The following is a 17,867-nucleotide window of genomic DNA, read 5'->3' on the forward strand; positions in this document are numbered from 1 at the left end:
CTGCCCCCAGAGGCTCCGGGCATGTTTGTGAGATGTGGCCCAAGCAGGACCACCCAGCCCCCTAGGCTCCTCTGAACTGACCTCAAGGCCCCCAGTCAGGGCCCCGGCTTCAGAGAAGACCCAAGGATGTCTCCTGAGGACCCTGCCTCACCCTCTCTCTCTCTTTCTCAGCTGCAGAGGAAGAGATCCCTACCTCCACTGAGGTGGAGGAGACCCCCAGCCCCACAAAACCCAGCACAGATGCTCCGGAGCCCCCCAAGGAGCCCCTCCTTGGGGAGCTGATGGTGACAGGATCCTCCCCAGACTCGCTGAGCCTATCCTGGACCGTCCCCCAGGGCCACTTCGACTTCTTCACCGTTCAGTACAAGGACAGGGACGGGCGGCCCCAGGTGCTGCGTGTCAGGGGCGAGGAGAACGAGGTTACCGCACGAGGCCTGGAGCCGGGGCGCAAGTACAAGATGAACCTGTATGGCCTGCACGAGGGACAACGTGTGGGGCCTGTGTCCACGGTGGGCACGACCGGTGAGTGAAAGCAGGGGTGGGGCAGGGAGGGGAAGACAAGCCCTAGAAGACTTTCCCTTTACTACCATCTTCGTGAAAACATAAGTATTCTTGGCAGCATGTCTTCTTTTGCATATCAGATGGCCCGGATCTTGTTAAAAGGCAGATTTGGATTCAGCAGGTTTGGGCTGAGCCCACAGATTCTGCATTTCTAATGAGATCCTCAGTGATCCTGATGCTGCTGGTCCGAGGACCACACTTTGAGTAGCAAAACTCTTCACAACAAAGGAATTGGACACTTTCTTAGAATGTGTTGGAGAGAATTGTACTCTCTTCCGTGATCCCTCATGGAGGCTCAGCCTCTATGTAGCTGTCTGGAGGCTGTGAAGGAAGATGGAAGGTGCTCAGAATGCAGCGTCTGCACTGAAACACCCCAGGCCTCGTGGTTTGAGTATTACCAGACTTATGACTCCAAGGGGTCAACAAAGATGTGGGTGCCCGCACTATGGGAGTTCACTGGGTAAACCTTGAACACAGCAGAGAGACAAGTTCTTATCCTAATGGGGCTCACAGTTGTGGGGAGACAGGCTGTGGACCAGCAAATCAGGCAAAAGGCCATGTGTGTATGACAGGAACCCCAGGGCCAGGCCGAGACTAGCAGCAAAACCTAAGCCAGCCGGCTCAAAGGACAGCCGAGACCTAAGGTCAGGGAGCTGTTAGCTTGGTGACAGCTAGACATGGGATGACAAGTGTGTCAGATCAATATCACAGCTGGTGCAAAGGTCTGGAAACTAGGAACATCATGGCATGAGAAGAACTGAGATGATTTTGTATGAAATCCTTTGAGTCAAGGAGATAGTCTTGAGATGAGGGTGGAAAGGTCGGGACAGCTCAGGAAGCCAGAGAGTCCTCCTGGGATAAAAGAGGTTTGCTGCACAGTTTTAAGCTAAGATTGACACCATCAGATGCATTTAAAGGCTCATTCTGGCTGCCTTGTGAAGAACAGATGTGAGAGGGAGGCAGAGAGACCAGCAGGGAGGTTGTAACCCAGGTAAGAGGGGAGGGTGGCCAAAACCGGGATGATGGGGCTGCAGCTGTGGGCAGTGAAGAGATTCGGAGGATCTTAGGAGAGAGAGTTAGACACTCTGAGTCCCACGGCAGATGGGGACAGGAACAGGTCCAGGAGGCCTCCAAGTTTCTGGTTGGGGAAGGGGCTTCTGAGCAGTTGGAAGCAAAGACATGAACCAAAGGGAGTGAGATGCCAATGAGACCCCACTGGTGGGAGGCTCAAGGGACAGTAACCACGTGGGCCTGGGTTCAGAGGAGAGGTGGGTGCTGGAGACAAAGGGAGAGGTCACAGGGGTGTTGGCAGGTGGTAGATGAGGATGAGATGATAGGAAGGCTGACGTTAAAGAGACCAGAAAGAATAGATGACTTAGAGCCACTGTGGACAGCAACATTCTGCCCCTTATTACCTTACTTTTATGATACACGCCCTTTATATGCTGAACTGAGGAGATCTCACCTGACGCCGAATGTTTCTGTCAAGCTCCAGACTACGAAGCTATAATCACCCAAGCCCCGCCCAGTGAGGCCACCGAACCTCCCATCAAACCACGCCTGGGGGAGCTGGCAGTGACAGATGCCACGCCTGACTCCCTGGGCCTCTCCTGGACAGTCACCGAGGGCCACTTTGACCACTTCCTGGTCCAGTACAAGAATGGGGACGGGCAGCCCAAGGCAGTGCGGGTGCCGGGGCATGAGGACAGGGTCACCATCTCGGGCCTGGAGCCAGACCACAAGTACAAGATGAACCTGTACGGCTTCCACGGCGGCCAGCGCATAGGTCCTGTCTCCACTGTTGGTTTAACTGGTGAGTGTGCAGTGGGATGCTGGGCCCTCCCCTAGGCTGGACTCAGTTTCACTTTTATTCTCAGTATTCGGGTGTTTTTGTCCCAGAGCTCCTGAGACCGGTTCTGCTGGTGTCGTCACTGCAAGCCTTTGGTGTCACCCCAGCTGTCATACCCTTTACAATGGGCTTTTGCGGTCTTTGCAGAGGCAGCCCACCAGAGAAATAACACAGACTCAGGCGTACCTGGGGCTGATCCTAGCCTCAGCACATTTGAGCTGTGTGACCTCAAGAGAGTCACTCAACCTCCCTGTGCCTCTCTTCCCTCATTTGTAAAGAGGCAATAGGCACATCTGTCTTGCAGGGTGGGCATGAGTGTGGACACTATGTTAAGTAACTACAGGCTTCCCCTTCTGAGGAAGAGAATTAGTTCCTGAAAACCCTTGGGGGGAATGCTCTAATTCTCATTGATTTCAGTGGGTGAAATTGTATGTGTTCCCCAAGCTCCAAATTGATACCTATTCATGCGAAATCAACACTGACTCCTGCTGGCATGGATCCTGTTACTTCCAGAGTTAATATCAGTCATATGTGCAATGTAACAGGCACTTTCCTACCTGAATCACTCCATACCAGGGCTGTCTGTCACCTGGTGAAGCAGGCTCTTTTGTAGCCGTCACCTCTGAGATGCTTAAGACCCAGTTCCCAAACAGAACAGACAGATGCACACGATGCTTTTGTAATTCGACTATAAGGCAGAATAAAACCCTACAGAGAACAGAAAACAAAGCAGATGACACCACACATGCCAAACCAGCCCGTCCCTGGGGCCGAGATGGGTCCTCTCTGCCATCGGTTAACAGGAGAGCTAATACCAGGTCCAAACAGGACCCAGCTGCCAAGATGGGCTCACGTGGCCTCATCTCTGCCCTCAACTGTGAAACCTAAAGTGCTTTCTAAACACGCTCCAAAAAGCCTTCTAAACCAGAGGCGGTGTTAAAGGACAACACACATGGAGCAGAATCCCAAAGCTGAGTGGATGGACCCCGTGATGTGACTCGTCTGTTGTGCTTGGTGGTGTTACAAAGCCTTAGTTCTGTCCCACTACACAAATTCAGTCTGAAGCTCCAAGGGTTTGGTGCCTGCACCGTTGAGTGTCATGGGGTCCCACCCTGCCATCGTGACTTCATCTCAGAGTGTGCTCTGTCCCCTGGTCACTAACCATTTAAACGGGGGAGATGATGTCTCAACCCTGGGGCACTGGCATCCGGGCTGCAGGGCCCTGGTGTGTCTGGGAGAAATCCCAGAATCCTCTGTTAGAAGGGAGCCCACGAGGCATGTCCACACCTTCTGTTTGTCTCCTGATCCAGCCCCAGAAACAGACCAAGAAATGAGCCCAGCCCCAACAGACCTGCCCACCACGACCCCCGAGCCTCCCTTCAAGCCGCGCCTGGGGGAGCTGGCAGTGACAGACGCCACCCCCGACTCCCTGGGCCTCTCCTGGACAGTCCCCGAGGGCCACTTTGACCACTTCCTGATCCAGTACAAGAACGGGGATGGGCAGCCCAAGGCGGTGCGAGTGCCGGGTCACGAGGACAGGGTCACCGTCTCAGGCCTGGAGCCAGACCACAAGTACAAGATGAACCTGTACGGCTTCCACGGCGGCCAGCGTGTGGGCCCCGTCTCTGTCATTGGGGTGACAGGTGAGTAGACGGTGGAAGCCCCAGGGTGGGACCCAGTGGGAGGATCACCCTCTCTCTGGTGGTGGGTGAGTGGGATACAGGAGTGCCTCTGCTGGAGGCTGAGCCTTGGGGCCATTTGTGCCCCCCGCCACAACCACTAGGTCCCTGAGGACCAACAGGTCCTCCTGGGCAGAGAAGGTCCACCCTGAGCTGTGCTGTTGGTTGCCCTGGGTCCCAGAGCTGCCCCCAGAGGCCCTGGGCATGTTTGTGAAGTGTGGACAGAGCAGGACCACCCAGCCTCCTTAGGTCCCTCCGAACTGACCTCAGGGCCCCCGAAGACCCAAGGACATCTCCTGGGGACCCTGCCTCACCCTCTTTGTGTCTCTCTTTCTCAGCTGCAGAGGAAGAGACCCCCAGCCCCACAGTGGTGGAGGAGACCCCCAGCCCCACGGAACCCGGCACAGAGGCCCCAGAGCCTCCTGAGGAGCCTCTCCTGGGGGAGCTGATGGTGACAGGATCTTCCCCAGACTCGCTGAGCCTGTCCTGGACTGTCCCCCAGGGCCACTTTGACTTCTTCACCGTTCAGTACAAGGACAGAGATGGCCGGCCCCAGGTGGTGCGTGTCAGGGGCGAGGAGAGGGAGGTCACCATTGGGGGCCTGGAGCCGAGGCGCAAGTATAAGATGCACCTGTATGGACTGCACGAGGGGCAGCGCGTGGGCCCCGTGTCCACCGTGGGCATGACTGGTGAGTGAGGGGCAGGCCGTGACCCCCACGTTTCCCTCTGTTGCTCTGCTGTTTCCCTCTTTGGAATCAGCACTCCTCACAAATGGCCTCTGGGTCCCTCTCTGCTCATAGGGTCTAATGATCGTGCTTTGTCCTTGCGTTGAATGAGGACAGATGGAGCCTGTGCTCAGGGTCCTTTGGGCATGAAGCCTGTGTCTCCCACATTTTTGCGTTCTTCCTCCCTTCATGATCTGGAACCTCAGATGTGCTCCATTGTTCACGTGTGGCTTCCTCAGGCTCCCTGACTGGGCATTTTAGTGGCTCAGAGCGCGGCTCTGGAACTAGGTTCTCTAGGTTTGAATCCTGCTCCGAATGTACTGATTGTGTGATTTTGCAAATGTTTCTTAACTTTCCCGTGCTGCTGATCCCCGCAAAATGCAGATAATAACAATAGCACCTGCTTCATATGTCGCGTGAGGATAAATGCGCTACTCTCTGTGAACTGCTTACAGCAGTGCCTGGGACACAGTAAGCTCGTGAGCACAGTTTGCTACAGAATGTTCACTTCACAGCCTGGGGAACGCACTCCCTGTCTTGTGTAGAGTCCTGCCATTGACCCCTCAGCTTCCTCTGCTCTGTTCCAGCCTCCCTGCCCACAGAGCCCCCAGTGGCACCCCGCCTGGGGGAGCTGGCTGTGGCAGCCGTGACCTCGAACACAGTGCGCCTCTCGTGGACGGTGGCCCAGGGCCCCTTCGACTCCTTCCTGGTCCAGTACAGGGATGTGCAGGGGCAGCCCCAGGCCGTGCCCGTGGGTGAAGACCTCCGTGAGGTCACCATCTCTGGTCTGGACCCAGCCCGCAAGTACAGGTTCCTTCTCTTCGGACTCCAGGATGAGAAACGGCATGGCCCAGTCTCTGCAGAAGCAAAGACCCGTAAGTGAGGGCTGCAGGCCCCTTTTGCCCCTGGAGCCTCCTGACCGTCCTTCGCCCCCTTGTGGCAACAGTTGGAATTTCATGTTTCTCTGCTCCACACTCCAGACTTCAGGGCCCCAGACCCATTTATTTACTGTGTCCCGTGAAATCCAGGTCTTGAGCTCCCCCTTAACCTCTCACTCCCATCCTTCTCCCTGCTCCTCTGACATCCCAGGGACGCTTACTCTCTTCCCTGCCTCCTCTTTCATTGTCACTCCTCTGCCTGCCCGCTTCCTGACATGTGGCCTAGTCAATCTCTCCCAGCTCCCAGAGCCCCTGCATCCCGAGGAAGCTCTATTGGTTTCTATCTCTATTTCTGTCTCTCTCCATGCACCTCTCTCTCTTTTCCAGTCCCAGACACGAAACCTTCTCCCCGCCTGGGGGAGCTGACAGTGACGGCCACAACACCTGACTCCCTGGACCTCTCATGGACTGTCTCCGAGGGTGAATTCGACTCCTTTGTGGTCCAGTACAAGGACAGGGATGGGCAGCCCCAGGTGGTGCCTGTGGCTGCAGACCGGCATGAGGTCACCATTCCCGGCCTGGAGCCCAATAGGAAATACAAGTTCCTGCTCTACGGGCTGGCAGGCAGGAAGCGGCTGGGCCCCATCTCTGCTGACGGCACCACAGGTGAGCACTGGGCCTGCCTCCCACCTTTTTGTATCCGAGCCCCCAGAGCTGGCCCCGAAGCCTTTCCCTGAAGTTCATACTCCTGTCTTAGGCTTGGCATGACAATCATACACCAAAAGCAAAGGTTTATGGAGTCCCTTCTGTGTGCCAGGTACTGCTCTGAGTGTTTTACATGCATTATTTCCTTCATTCACTGACTGCCGATGTAATAAAAAGAACCCAGGCTTTGGAGCCAAGCAGACCTGTGTTCAAATTCCAATTGCCAGCTGGGTGGCCAGGGACAAGCCACTTCTTTCCCTTGAACCTCAGTTTCCACACCTGCATGATGGTTGTGAATAATACCTACTGGTGCTCAGTGAGTGTTCACATTCCCCTCCCTCCATCCCAACTCTGAGGCAGAAGGTGGAAAATATGGGAGGGTTTGGCTGCAAAAAGACTATGGAAAAATCTGGTGTCATTGTGTCCATGACTCAGCCCCCCAAGGAAGGGGTGGAGGTGGGTCACTGACCCTTACCCCACCTCCAGGATCATGAGTCACTCTGGCCAGACAGGGATGGGGCACACAGCCAGTTGGGGCCTGGGGCCCTCAGACTCCATAATTCTCCTCCTCAAACTCATTATGGGACTGGATACAGGCTTCTCCTCCAACCCCATCAGTCAGCACCCCTCCCCCCGACCCAGGCAAGTCTCTTCCGTGCTCTGCTCTGCTCTGCCCTTTGTTCTCCCAGCTCTGCCCCTGGCTTCTCCCTCTTCCCCACCTGGCTGCCCTGGTCCGGTGGTGTTAGTGCAGGGCTGGGGAAGCCGGTGGAAGGAGGGCCCAGGCTGATGGTGATCAAGGGGAAGGTCGTGGGCAGGCAGTGGGAGCCTGTGAGCTTGGCTGGCTGCCCAGCCCAGCTCTTACTGTTTGGGGGCATCTCCCTGACAACCCAGATGCCCTCTGGGAGCCTTTCTCAGCTCTGGCCACATCCCTGCTCAGGGGGCTGAGGGTCAGGGGGAAGTTGAGGCCCTTCTCTGCACCCCTAGCCATCCCTCTCTCACAAGGTGACCTTTCATGCATTTACTGCACCCTTGATCACAGTGGGGAGAGAGTGGGAGTAGGAAGGAGTAGGGGGGTGGCCTCCGGGGGAGGAGACCGGGCTGCTCACCCTCCTTCCTACAGGGCAGGACTGGAGCGGGCCTATCTCAGGTGGCTGTCCCTGGACTCACACTTCAGGGAGACTTGTCCAGACCCTCACACCTCCCAGAAGTTGCCAGGGCTGAGGTAAAAGCGGCTCTTGATTAAGAGTTTCTCCCCCCCTCTGCCCACAGCTCACCTGGAGAAGGAGCAGCAGCCCCCACCCCGCCTGGGGGAGCTGACGGTGACGGATGAGACCCCAGACTCCCTGCACCTCTCGTGGACGATGGCCCAGGGCCCCTTTGACTCCTTCGTGGTTCAGTACAGGGGCACAGACGGACAGCCCCGGGCCGTACCTGTGGCCGCAGACCAGCGGGAGGTCACCATAGAAGGCCTGGAGCCTGGCAGGAAATACAAGTTTCTGCTGTATGGGCTCCTGGGAGGGCAGCGCCTGGGCCCCGTCTCTGTCCTGGGAGTGACAGGTGAGCAGGAAGCTGGCCTGCTTGGCTGTAGCAAGCCAGCCTGAGTGAGTTTCCTTGTGCCTTTGGGCTGAAGGGACTGGCAGGAGTGGGCAGGGGCACTGGGGAGCCCTTCTGGCACAGGAGAGGGAAGAGTGCAGGAGGGTCAGCTCTGACGGTGACCAAGGGGTCGGGCAAAAGTAGGAGCCTGGACAGGAGGCAAGGAAAGGCCCTGACAGGGCTCCCCAATCTCCTGACCCCCACCCTATCCCAGCACTCCAGCTGTCCCCATCACTCTGCTGGGGCAGCTCTTACCATTCCCACAGGGTGGCCTTGCCCAGATAGGGGCAAACCACTCCCCCACCCCCGCCCGTGGATGAGTCAGGAGCATTTTCTCAAATGGAAAATTGCTGGAAAACAAAATGAGAAGGGGCATAGAAACCAATAGAAGTGGCTGCATTTATGGAGCAGGCTCGTCTTCCAGAGGTTACTGACACCCGCCTCAGATCTGCCTGGCAGGCGCAGGGCCCCACCTGCTGGCCTGCTTTGCCCTCTCTGGTCACCAGCCAACTCCATCCTCAGCTTTTCTCAGAAGGGAAGACCCAGTGCTAGGAGCTCAGGGAGTGACTGAGCTCTTCCTGCCTCAGGCCATGAGCACAGGTGTCCCAGGCCAGATGGGGAGGGAGTATGGCCTGTGCAGACACCTAGATAAGACGGGTTGTGATAAGACGCTGGGGTGGAGAAGGGGAAAGCAAGTACCTGATCCAGACACAGCAAAGGAGCCCCACAGAGGAGTGATGGGGCCACCGTGTTGGTGCTCAGAGAGGCCCAGAGCTGGCAGGAGTCAAAGGCAAAGCAAGGATATGGCAGAGTCAAGAGAAGGAAAATGCTAGAATAGCCTCAGTCCCTCTCTTCTCTCTACTTGGCTGCCATGGCCAAGACCTGTAAAGTCCTCACTTCAGCCTTGGGCCAGCCCTGGAACCCCCTCTTTGGAGGGTTAGGAGTAGGGAGGGCCCGCGTCACAGCCCCCGCTCAGCTTCTCCCTGGGCTTCTTCCATGCAGCCCCAGAAGAAGACACGCCAGCCCCCTGGCGCCCTGCCACAGAGGCCCCAGAGCCCCCCAAAGGGCCCCACCTAGGGACGCTGGCAGTGACCAACGGAACCCCAGACTCCCTGCGCCTCTCATGGAGTGTGACCCAGGGCCCCTTTGACTCCTTCGTGGTCCAGTATCGGGACACAGATGGGCAGCCCCAGGCCTTGCTCGTGGGTGGCGACCAGAACAAAGTCCTCGTGTCAGGCCTGGAGCCCAGCACCTCCTACAAGTTCTTCCTCTATGGCCTCCATGAAGGGAAGCGCCTGGGGCCTGTCTCAGCCGAGGGCACCACAGGTACTGCCAGGCGGAGGCCCTGCATCTTGGCCTCGCTTACCTCTAGTCTGGGCCTGGGAAGGGCGAAATGGAGTGCCCAGAAGTGGTGACTGTAGGACAAGAACATGAGGAGGGTACCATAGAGGGAGGAAAGGGTGGACAAGCAGCCCTTGGCTTTACACACACACATTGTCACTATGGCTGGCAGCCTGTGGGTGCCAGACCCTCATCATCTCCACTTTACAAATGAGGAAATAGGGGCCAGGGTGGGGTGTCAGAAAGGACCTACCCCAGGTCACCGAGCTGGTGTGCTGCTATCTCCAAACCCTTCTCTCCCACCAACTGTGTGCAGGGTCAGCTCCTCCTGGTCAGACCCCAGGGGAGCCAGGGCCCCGCCTGTCCCAGCTGTCTGTGACTGACGTGACCACAAGTTCACTGCGGCTCAACTGGGAGGCCCCACCTGGGGCCTTTGACTCCTTCCTGCTCCGCTACGGGGTCCCGTCACCAAGCACTCTGGAGCCGCATCCGCGTCCCCTGCTGCAGCGGGAGCTGACAGTGCCGGGGACACGGCGCTCAGCCGTGCTCCGGGACCTACGTCCAGGGATCCTGTACAGCCTTACATTGTATGGGCTGCGTGGGCCCCACAAGGCAGACAGCATCCAGGGCACCGCCCGTACCCTCAGCCCAGGTAGGGCCCCATGCTGGGCACATATGCACACTGCCCCAAAGTGGGGGCTTTTTGTACTTCGTAGGGTGAGACCTAGTGCCTCAACCAGAGGCGGGGTTGGTGAATGGTATAGGATTTGAAGGAATCTACAGAGTGACTTCCGTTTCTAGGTCTAGAGGAAAAGGGTGGTGCTGAGCATGTCTGGAGCCAGTGGGGCCCGGGGAGAAGGAGGGGTAGGATTCCTGGGCAGGAAGCCCCTGTCCTGTGCCCTCACCATCACTCTTTGACACACCCGTCCCCTCAGTTCTGGAGAGCCCCCGTGACCTTCAATTCAGCGAAATTGGGGAGACCTCAGCCAAAGTCAGCTGGACGCCCCCACCGTCCAGAGTGGACAGCTTCAAAGTTTCCTACCAGCTGGCAGATGGAGGTGACAGCCTTTTGCCTATGTCCTCATTTGCTTTCATTTCTCCTGTGCCCTGCACTCTGCCTGCCCTGCCGCACCTCCTTGCTTCCCCGGCCAACCTCCCAAGCCCATCGTGTTTTCAGGGGAGCCACAGAGCGTGCAGGTGGATGGCCGAACCCGGACCCAGAGACTCAAGGGGCTGATCCCAGGGGCTCAGTACGAGGTGACCGTGGTCTCTGTCCGCGGCTTTGAGGAGAGTGAGCCTCTCACAGGCTTCCTCACCACAGGTGAGATGGACGGGGACCTGAGAGGAGGTAGTAGGAGAAAATGAGGGTGTGGGTGGGAGTTGAGAGTGAACAGGGAGGGGGAAAGGGGCTGTTGGATTCGAGGCTCCAGGCGTCGACAAGAGGCCCAGCAGAATTTGGGAAGGGGAGGGGTGGGGAGAGCAGCAGGGGACAGCTCTGACCCCCCTCCCTTCTCCCAGTTCCTGACGGCCCCACCCAGCTGCGTGCACTGAACTTGACTGACGGATCAGCCCTGCTGCACTGGAAGCCCCCCCAGGCCCCTGTGGACACATATGACATCAGAGTCACAGCCCCAAGGGGTGAGCAGGGCTGAGGCCTCTGGAGGGGACTTGTTCAAGGTGGGGAGAACAGAGAGCAGGCTGGGCATGGAGGGGACAGATGCTGATGCTGCACCCCCACTCCCAGCCCCCCCTCTACAGGCCTCAGCCCCCGGCAGCTCTGTGGACTACTCCTTGCACGACCTTGTGCTCCACACCAACTACACGGCGACCGTGCGTGGCCTTCGGGGCCCCAACCTCACCTCCCCAGCCAGCATCACCTTCACCACAGGTACAGCCTATGAGATGTGTGGGATGGTGGAAGGGGAGCTCAAGAGAACCAGGATGGGCTCCATCTTCTCTTCCCACCTTCCCCTCCCAGGATTGGAAGCCCCTCGGGACTTGGAAGCCCAGGAAGTGACCCCCCGCACGGCCCTGCTCACTTGGACAGAGCCCCAAGTCCCGCCAACTGGCTACCTGCTCAGCTTCCACACCCCTGGCGGACAGATCCAGGTGCCCCCACCCCTGCCCTACTGGCCAACTCCCCTCCCTGGGATCCATTCCAGGAGGCACTGCCTCTGCCTCTTTCGGTGGGGCTCCCCCTCCCTCTCTCCTGACCTGTCCCTTGTCCGTCCCACAGGAGATCCTGCTCCCAGGAGGCATCACCTCTCACCAGCTCCGGGGCCTCTTTCCCTCCACCCCCTACAGCGCATGGCTCCGGGCCATGTGGGGCGAGAGCCTCACGCCGCCCGTGTCCACCTCTTTCACCACTGGTACTCAGGCGGTGGGACCTGAGGTTGGGGACTGAGTGGGCAGCAGGGCTGTAGGATTTGGAAAAAGGACTGGCCCCTCACTGTCGTCTCCCCAGGTGGACTGAGAATCCCTTTCCCCCGGGACTGTGGGGAGGAGATGCAGAACGGGCCCAGCACCTCGAGAACCACCACCATCTTCCTCAATGGCAACCGCGAGCGGCCCCTGAACGTGTTTTGTGACATGGAGACCGATGGGGGTGGCTGGCTGGTGGGTGGCAGCCGGAAGCCCAGGGGTCTGCATAGGGCAGGGACTACTGCACCAGGAGCCAGAGGCTGATGGTGCTCCCACCTGCTTCCCAGGTGTTCCAGCGCCGCATGGATGGACAAACGGACTTCTGGAGGGACTGGGAGGACTATGCCCATGGTTTTGGGAACATCTCCGGGGAGTTCTGGCTGGGTCAGTGCCTCACAGTGATTGGGGGACCAGGGAAGGGATGGGAACACTGTTGGACACCAGGACCCTGATGAGAGCACACTGCCCACCCCCAGGCAACGAGGCCCTACACAGCCTGACGACAGCTGGGGACTACTCCATGCGTGTAGACCTGCGGGCTGGGGACGAGGCCGTGTTTGCCCAGTATGACTCCTTCCGAGTAGACTCAGCCGCTGACTACTACCGCCTCCACCTGGAGGGCTACCATGGCACCGCAGGTGAGGGCTGGGCCTGGGAGGGGCGGGGAGGGGGGCTGGGGAGAGGGGAGGCCCTCACTGTTCCTTCCCACGCCCTGCCTAGGGGACTCCATGAGTTACCACAGCGGCAGTGTCTTTTCCGCTCGTGATCGAGACCCCAACAACTTGCTCATCTCCTGTGCCGTCTCTTACCGAGGGGCCTGGTGGTACAGGAACTGCCACTATGCCAACCTCAACGGGCTCTACGGGAGCACAGTGGACCACCAGGTGAGGGGCCCGGGAGGCAGCACAGAGCTGGGTGAGGTTGGGTGGTTGGCCTGCCTGGGTGTGACATGCAGTGTGACAGGACAAGTTTACTGAGCCCTCCTCTGTGAAATGGGACAATAATCCAATCTCACCAAGGTGTCTTGAGGAGGAGGTGATTTATTGGATGTAAAGGGCCAGCTCCAGATTAAGCCTCAGTCCTCTGCAGTTGAGGGTTATGAAGGGAGCAGGGAGGGAAGATGTTCGATTGATTCCTGGGAACCATCTCCCCAAAGGTGCAGGGGTGGGAGCAGATGGGATGTCTAGCTGTGACTCTCTCCCGACAACCCCTTTCCCAGGGAGTGAGCTGGTACTACTGGAAGGGCTTCGATTTCTCCGTGCCCTTCACGGAAATGAAACTAAGACCAAGAAGCTACAGGCCTCCGGCCCGGGGAGGTTGAGCCTCTGCTCAGCCTCCCGCGCCCCAGTATGACTGCCGAGCACTGAGGGGTCGCGCTGGGAGAAGAGCCAGGGGCCACCGTCACCACCCACCCACCGGAGGAAGCCTTCTCCACCCGCGATCTCACAGCACCATGTTTACAGGGGGGAGGGAAGGGGTTTATAGGGGAGCAATAAAAGGAGAAACTGAGGCACGTGAGTGGTGCGCATCCTGCTCTGTCACTGGCGCTCGCCCAGGCCCGGGGTCCCCGCTCCACGGGGCTGCAGCTGCACCTGGAAAGGCTGCATGGTGAGGTTGACGCCGCAGTGGGGCTGGGGCTGCAAAGAGGGCAGGGCGCCGGCGGGCGGCAGCAGCGTGAAGGCGCGGAGCAGCTGCGCCAGCACCACGAAGAGCTCGAGGCGCGCCAGCGGCTCGCCCAGGCACACGCGCGCCCCGCAGCCGAAGGCGAGCGTGCTGGGGCTGGCGCCGGGGTACAGGAAGCGGTCTGCAGGCGGAGGGACAGACCTGGGGTTCAGCGACCGCCCTCCCTGCACCCTCCGCCGCCCCCCGCCACGGGCACCCGGCCCCGCCGCGCACCCGGCCGGAACTCGTGCGGCTGCTCCCAAATCGTCTCATCCAGGTGGGCGCCTTGGAGGTTGGGGATAATGATTGTGCCCTTGGGGATGTCGTAGCCGACGATGCTGAGGAAGGGTGGAATTAAGAGGCCTGCCAGGACCCCACTTGGGCCTTCCCCACTGCTCCCTACCTCTCGGGAGTCACCTGGTAGGCCGCGTGGTGCGGTGCGGCAAGGCCAGGGGTACGACCGGCCGCAGGCGCAGCACCTCGGCGATAGTGGCGTTGAGCAAGGGTAGCCGTGCGCGGTCTTTGAATGGGACTGTGGAGCCCAAGGCTCTGGGGCCCAGCTCACGATCCAACTCGTCCTGCAGTCGCTGCTGAATCTGAGAAATGGGGGCAAGGCTGGTGTCTGGGGTCTGAGCCCTGCCGCAAATGGATCCACGGTTGCCCGGTCTCTGGACACCATGGAGCAACTCACGGGAGCCTTTGTGCCAGTTAGGAGGAGGGCCCCCTCCCCCGACACACAGCTTGCTTCGGGGCAGAGTGAGCTGGGTTCCTGAGGCCTGGGCCAGGCTGCCAGAAAGGAGCCTTTTGCCTGCCCCCCGGGTCATACCTCAGGGTGGTGAAGCAAGAATGCCACAGCCCAGGAGAGGGTGCTCGCAGTGGTCTCCGTTCCACCGATGAAAAGGTCCACCATAGCCATATGCACGTGCCCTTCAAGGAGCTGTCCAGGGGCCTCTTCCACTGTCGGCCTGCCCAGTCCTTGGAGCATGTAGTCTGTCATGTCCCTCCACCGGCCTGCCACCATGCTCTCCTGGGGAGGGGAAGAGGAGCCAGCCTGAGTGCCTGGCTTGAGAAGAGGGGTCTGGAGGGGCCAACAGGTCCAGGACTGGTGGCATATGCCGAAGAACCTGCCTAGTTCTGGGGCAGTAGCATCACCGGCTGTGGGCTGAGGGAGAGCCCGGTCCACGCACAGTTCCCACCTTGTGCTGCCTCAGCTGCTTCTCTATGATGTGATCTCTGTTCTTCATGGCCTGCTTCAGTCTCCAGAGGCCTGGGTTGGGGAAGAACTGGGGCAGGGAGCAAGAGAGCGTAGCGGCTGGGAAGGAAGCCTGTTCCCCCACCCTCACCCTTTCTCTGAGAACCCAGATGTCCCTGGGCTCCACCTCCTCACCCTGAGAAAGGGAATGATGTCCAGAATTTGGATGGACCAGTGTTCCCAGGTTCTCATCAAGTCCTGGACACAGTCCTGAATGGCATGTACTAAGGTGTCTTCCTGCCAGAAAAGGAGGAAATTCTTTCAGTTCACGACCAGGAGACAGTCAGGGAGGGGCTGAGGGGTGGGCCCAAGCATATATGAGGGCAAGAGAGCCGTAACCTTGTCTCCAAAAGTGAGGTAACAGATGATGCTGCAGGTGAGGAAAGAGAATTCCTTCTGGATGGCCACGGGGGCACTGGCCTGGGCTCTCATGCGCTGTGGAGAAGGAGCATGAACTAAACAGGCTGGGGGGCTACTGGCAGAGGTGAAGCTGACCTGGGATGGCCATGGGAGTCCAGCCTCACCTCGCAGAACTCTTGGGTCAGCTGTTCCACCAGGGGCTCCATGGAGTTGCGGATGCCCAGTAGCAGGGCCGAGCGGGTGAGTTTCTTATGGGCCTTCCAGAGCAGGGAATAGTCCCCTAGTGAGAGATCCTGGTAGCGTTGAGACACCAGCTTATCTGCCAGTAGGCGTGGGGGGCAGGGGAGGTGTCAAATTGATGAAGGAAGCCTCAGACCTGACCTCCCCTGCCTCCCCGAGCCCCTGTTCTTCTCTCAAGAAATGCCCCCATCCCTTACAAGATAGTAACTGGGGTCTGCCAGCAAAGTCCACCCACTTCCTGATCATGGCTTCTTCAATGGTCCTCTTGGAGTTCAGCACCACCACAGCTAGGAGACAGCCAAAGCAGGATGTCAGCAGGGAGAGGACCCCACCTCCCCACCGTGACGGGGCCAGGGAGGGAACAGACTCTCACCTTGCAGCCCGAGGCGGAGCCTGTAGATAGGCCCAAGTTTCTGAGTCAAGCCAAGCAGATAGATGGGGAGGTTGGGCTGCAGCAGGTGCAGGAAGCCAGGGACAAGAGGTGGAAGGTGGAGGCTCCTGAGCTTCCACTGACCCCAGAGCAGGCGGGTGCCTGCCAGCAAGATCAGCAGCAGCAGCAGCCCAAGGAGTAGCATGGCCGGAGACCCATGAAAAGGCCCTGGCCCAGCCACTTATAGCTCTTGAGGCCCCCCCCATCCATCTTGCTGTTCCGGCTGTTCTGGGGCTCCCCTCAGGTCCCTACCCACTGTCCTTCCCACAGAGTGGCACACTTCTGAAATGGCATAAGTCCCATTGGCCTTGGAGAGTCCATATTTCAAAGAACCATCCATCAAGAAGAAAGGAAGGGAAAGGAAACCCTGACCTTTCTCCCACAGCCAGAATCAGCTTTCTGGCTCCACATCAACCATGCAGGAAAATGTGTCCACTCTCTGGCCTGAGCCCTCGTCCCCCACCACCCCACCTTGGATCAGCTTATTGCTCTGGAGTTTGTCTCAGAGAGAAAATGGCAGTCCCTGCCTAATATGCCCTCCAGTATTGCCTGAAGAACAAAATGAGATGAGAGTGATGTGTGTTTTTCTTTTAACTTGCAGATAGGGTGACCATATGGCCTGGTTTGGCTGGGTTGTCCCAGTTTATACCTGCAGTCCCAGTATGATTTGTTATTGGTGCGGCATTTCACTCTCAAAAGTTGAAGAACATGAAGGATTACGTGGTCCCCCAATTTGGAGCTCTAACCATGTACCTGATACTCTTTGGTTGCAAGGAAAAGAAACCAACTTGAGCTGGCTTGGGCCAAAACTAAGAATTATTATAAAAATACAGGGGTATCTCACAGAACCCAAGAGCAGGAGAGCAGGAGAGCAGGAGAGGGGACCTCACTGGCCTTGGAAGGCTGAGGATAGGGAACAGAAAAAGCCCTCAAGACGAGGCCGTTTTCCTCACTCTTCGTTTCTTGCTCTTTGTCTGCTGTCCTCTCCTCTCTCTCTGCAGTCAAGCTGCTTGTGCTCTGAGGTGCAGGCAGAACAGGACTGCCTTTGGGGTCACAGTCCACAGGGGACAGGTCCAGCCCCGGGCAAGTAGGGATTCTCGGCATGACTGAACACGCCCCCATCGATTCCAAAGTCAGAACTCAATAGCCACAGCTGGGGTCAGAGGTCCAGCCCTATTCTGGGAGCCACAGCCATAAGTGGTGGGGTCCCACTGGACCAAGTAGGGCTATCAGGGACCACTTTTATGGGTGAGGAGGCAGTTGAGGCTTAGAGGAGGAGCTTGGGGAAAGGTCATGCCAAACAGGGGTGACAGGGCTCAGTGAGAGATTAGGGTTACCTGGGGGTGTGAGTGAGGGTTTGGAGGTGACCTGAAGCCCACACCATCCCCAATGCCCTGTCCCCGGGGATGCGGGTCCTTGCCCCCTCAGAGCTTCACCCAGAGCACAGGCTGTGCCACTGTCGAGACCCCAGCTATACCACCCACCAGCTTGAAGAGCTAACTGCTGGTGGTCCTGGGGGAAGAGGCTCAGGCTCAGTCTGGATCCATGCCCAGGACTGGGAGGGAGAAAACAGGGGTGGGATTTCTGGGGCTGAGCAGCAACAGCTGCCACCTTCCTCACAGTTGACCGCCCAGACCCAGGCCACATCTTGCCACAACTGCAGCTGAATCCATGGCTCTCGTAAATGGGTTTATGCCACCACCATGCTAACTGGCTTTTGGGCAAGAGATCTGACGTGTAACTGCAGGGCCATGTAAACAACAGCCCTAAGAAGCTTCTGAAAGACTGGTCAGAACGTCTCAAAGTTGCATGGACTAGGAGGGGACTCCATTCAAAAGGAGTGACCTGGACAGCTGGCATGCTTGTGAACATCCCCTCATGAACGGATTCTACTTGGCTTGCTAACCTTCCACCCCACCTCCAAATTCAAATTCCAGACATGATGAATTACACGCAGTGCCCCTAAATGTGCTCTGCCCTGCCCCCAGCCTCTGGGCCTTTTATATTCTCCTTCTGTCTCAAATGCCCTCATCTAACCCCATTCTCTTTGCCTGACTCCTCAGCCTTCTAAATCCAACTTAGACATTTCTTCCTCCAGGAAGCCTTCCCTTCCCCCTTCTCACATTCCCCTAGACTGGGTCAGATGCCCAGCTATGTGCCCTACAGGACCA

The 17,867-nt window shown here is 58.2% G+C and overlaps 2 protein-coding genes across 6 annotated transcripts in view; one reads left to right on the forward strand and one right to left on the reverse strand.

The window, feature by feature from the left end:
• Positions 1-13,265, forward strand: part of TNXB (tenascin XB) — a 55,419-nt gene extending 42,154 nt beyond the window's left edge. For all 4 annotated transcript variants that reach the window (XM_044776300.2, XM_044776302.2, XM_044776303.2 and 1 more), the window contains 20 exons: positions 172-522; positions 2,051-2,374; positions 3,721-4,053; positions 4,428-4,778; positions 5,402-5,689; positions 6,080-6,358; positions 7,667-7,954; positions 8,993-9,316; positions 9,648-9,983; positions 10,267-10,389; positions 10,509-10,652; positions 10,850-10,969; positions 11,076-11,219; positions 11,310-11,440; positions 11,568-11,700; positions 11,796-11,947; positions 12,040-12,136; positions 12,229-12,390; positions 12,473-12,636; positions 12,972-13,265. In XM_044776300.2, the coding sequence (XP_044632235.2) occupies positions 172-522; positions 2,051-2,374; positions 3,721-4,053; positions 4,428-4,778; positions 5,402-5,689; positions 6,080-6,358; positions 7,667-7,954; positions 8,993-9,316; positions 9,648-9,983; positions 10,267-10,389; positions 10,509-10,652; positions 10,850-10,969; positions 11,076-11,219; positions 11,310-11,440; positions 11,568-11,700; positions 11,796-11,947; positions 12,040-12,136; positions 12,229-12,390; positions 12,473-12,636; positions 12,972-13,073 (4,346 nt within the window). In that variant the 3' untranslated portion in view covers positions 13,074-13,265. The remainder of the gene's footprint in view (positions 1-171; positions 523-2,050; positions 2,375-3,720; positions 4,054-4,427; positions 4,779-5,401; positions 5,690-6,079; positions 6,359-7,666; positions 7,955-8,992; positions 9,317-9,647; positions 9,984-10,266; positions 10,390-10,508; positions 10,653-10,849; positions 10,970-11,075; positions 11,220-11,309; positions 11,441-11,567; positions 11,701-11,795; positions 11,948-12,039; positions 12,137-12,228; positions 12,391-12,472; positions 12,637-12,971) is intronic.
• Positions 12,775-16,200, reverse strand: CYP21A2 (cytochrome P450 family 21 subfamily A member 2). Of its 2 annotated transcripts, XM_014840976.3 has the most exons (10): positions 15,640-16,200; positions 15,464-15,553; positions 15,191-15,345; positions 15,006-15,101; positions 14,802-14,903; positions 14,611-14,697; positions 14,241-14,441; positions 13,832-14,010; positions 13,649-13,752; positions 12,775-13,556 (listed from the first exon to the last, which is right to left on the reverse strand). In XM_014840976.3, the coding sequence occupies exons 1-10, from the start codon at positions 15,839-15,841 to the stop codon at positions 13,291-13,293; spliced, it is 1,482 nt and encodes a 493-aa protein (XP_014696462.1). In that variant the 5' UTR covers positions 15,842-16,200; the 3' UTR covers positions 12,775-13,290. The 2 variants fall into 2 exon arrangements, with proteins under 2 accessions (XP_014696462.1, XP_070371317.1); XM_070515216.1 differs by lacking the exon at positions 15,640-16,200 and having other exon boundaries at positions 15,502-15,533.
• Between the last annotated feature and the right edge of the window lie 1,667 nt (positions 16,201-17,867).

The sequence above is a fragment of the Equus asinus genome, chromosome 8 (genome assembly GCF_041296235.1).
Source record: "Equus asinus isolate D_3611 breed Donkey chromosome 8, EquAss-T2T_v2, whole genome shotgun sequence".
In the NCBI taxonomy this organism is placed as follows: domain Eukaryota; kingdom Metazoa; phylum Chordata; class Mammalia; order Perissodactyla; family Equidae; genus Equus; species Equus asinus.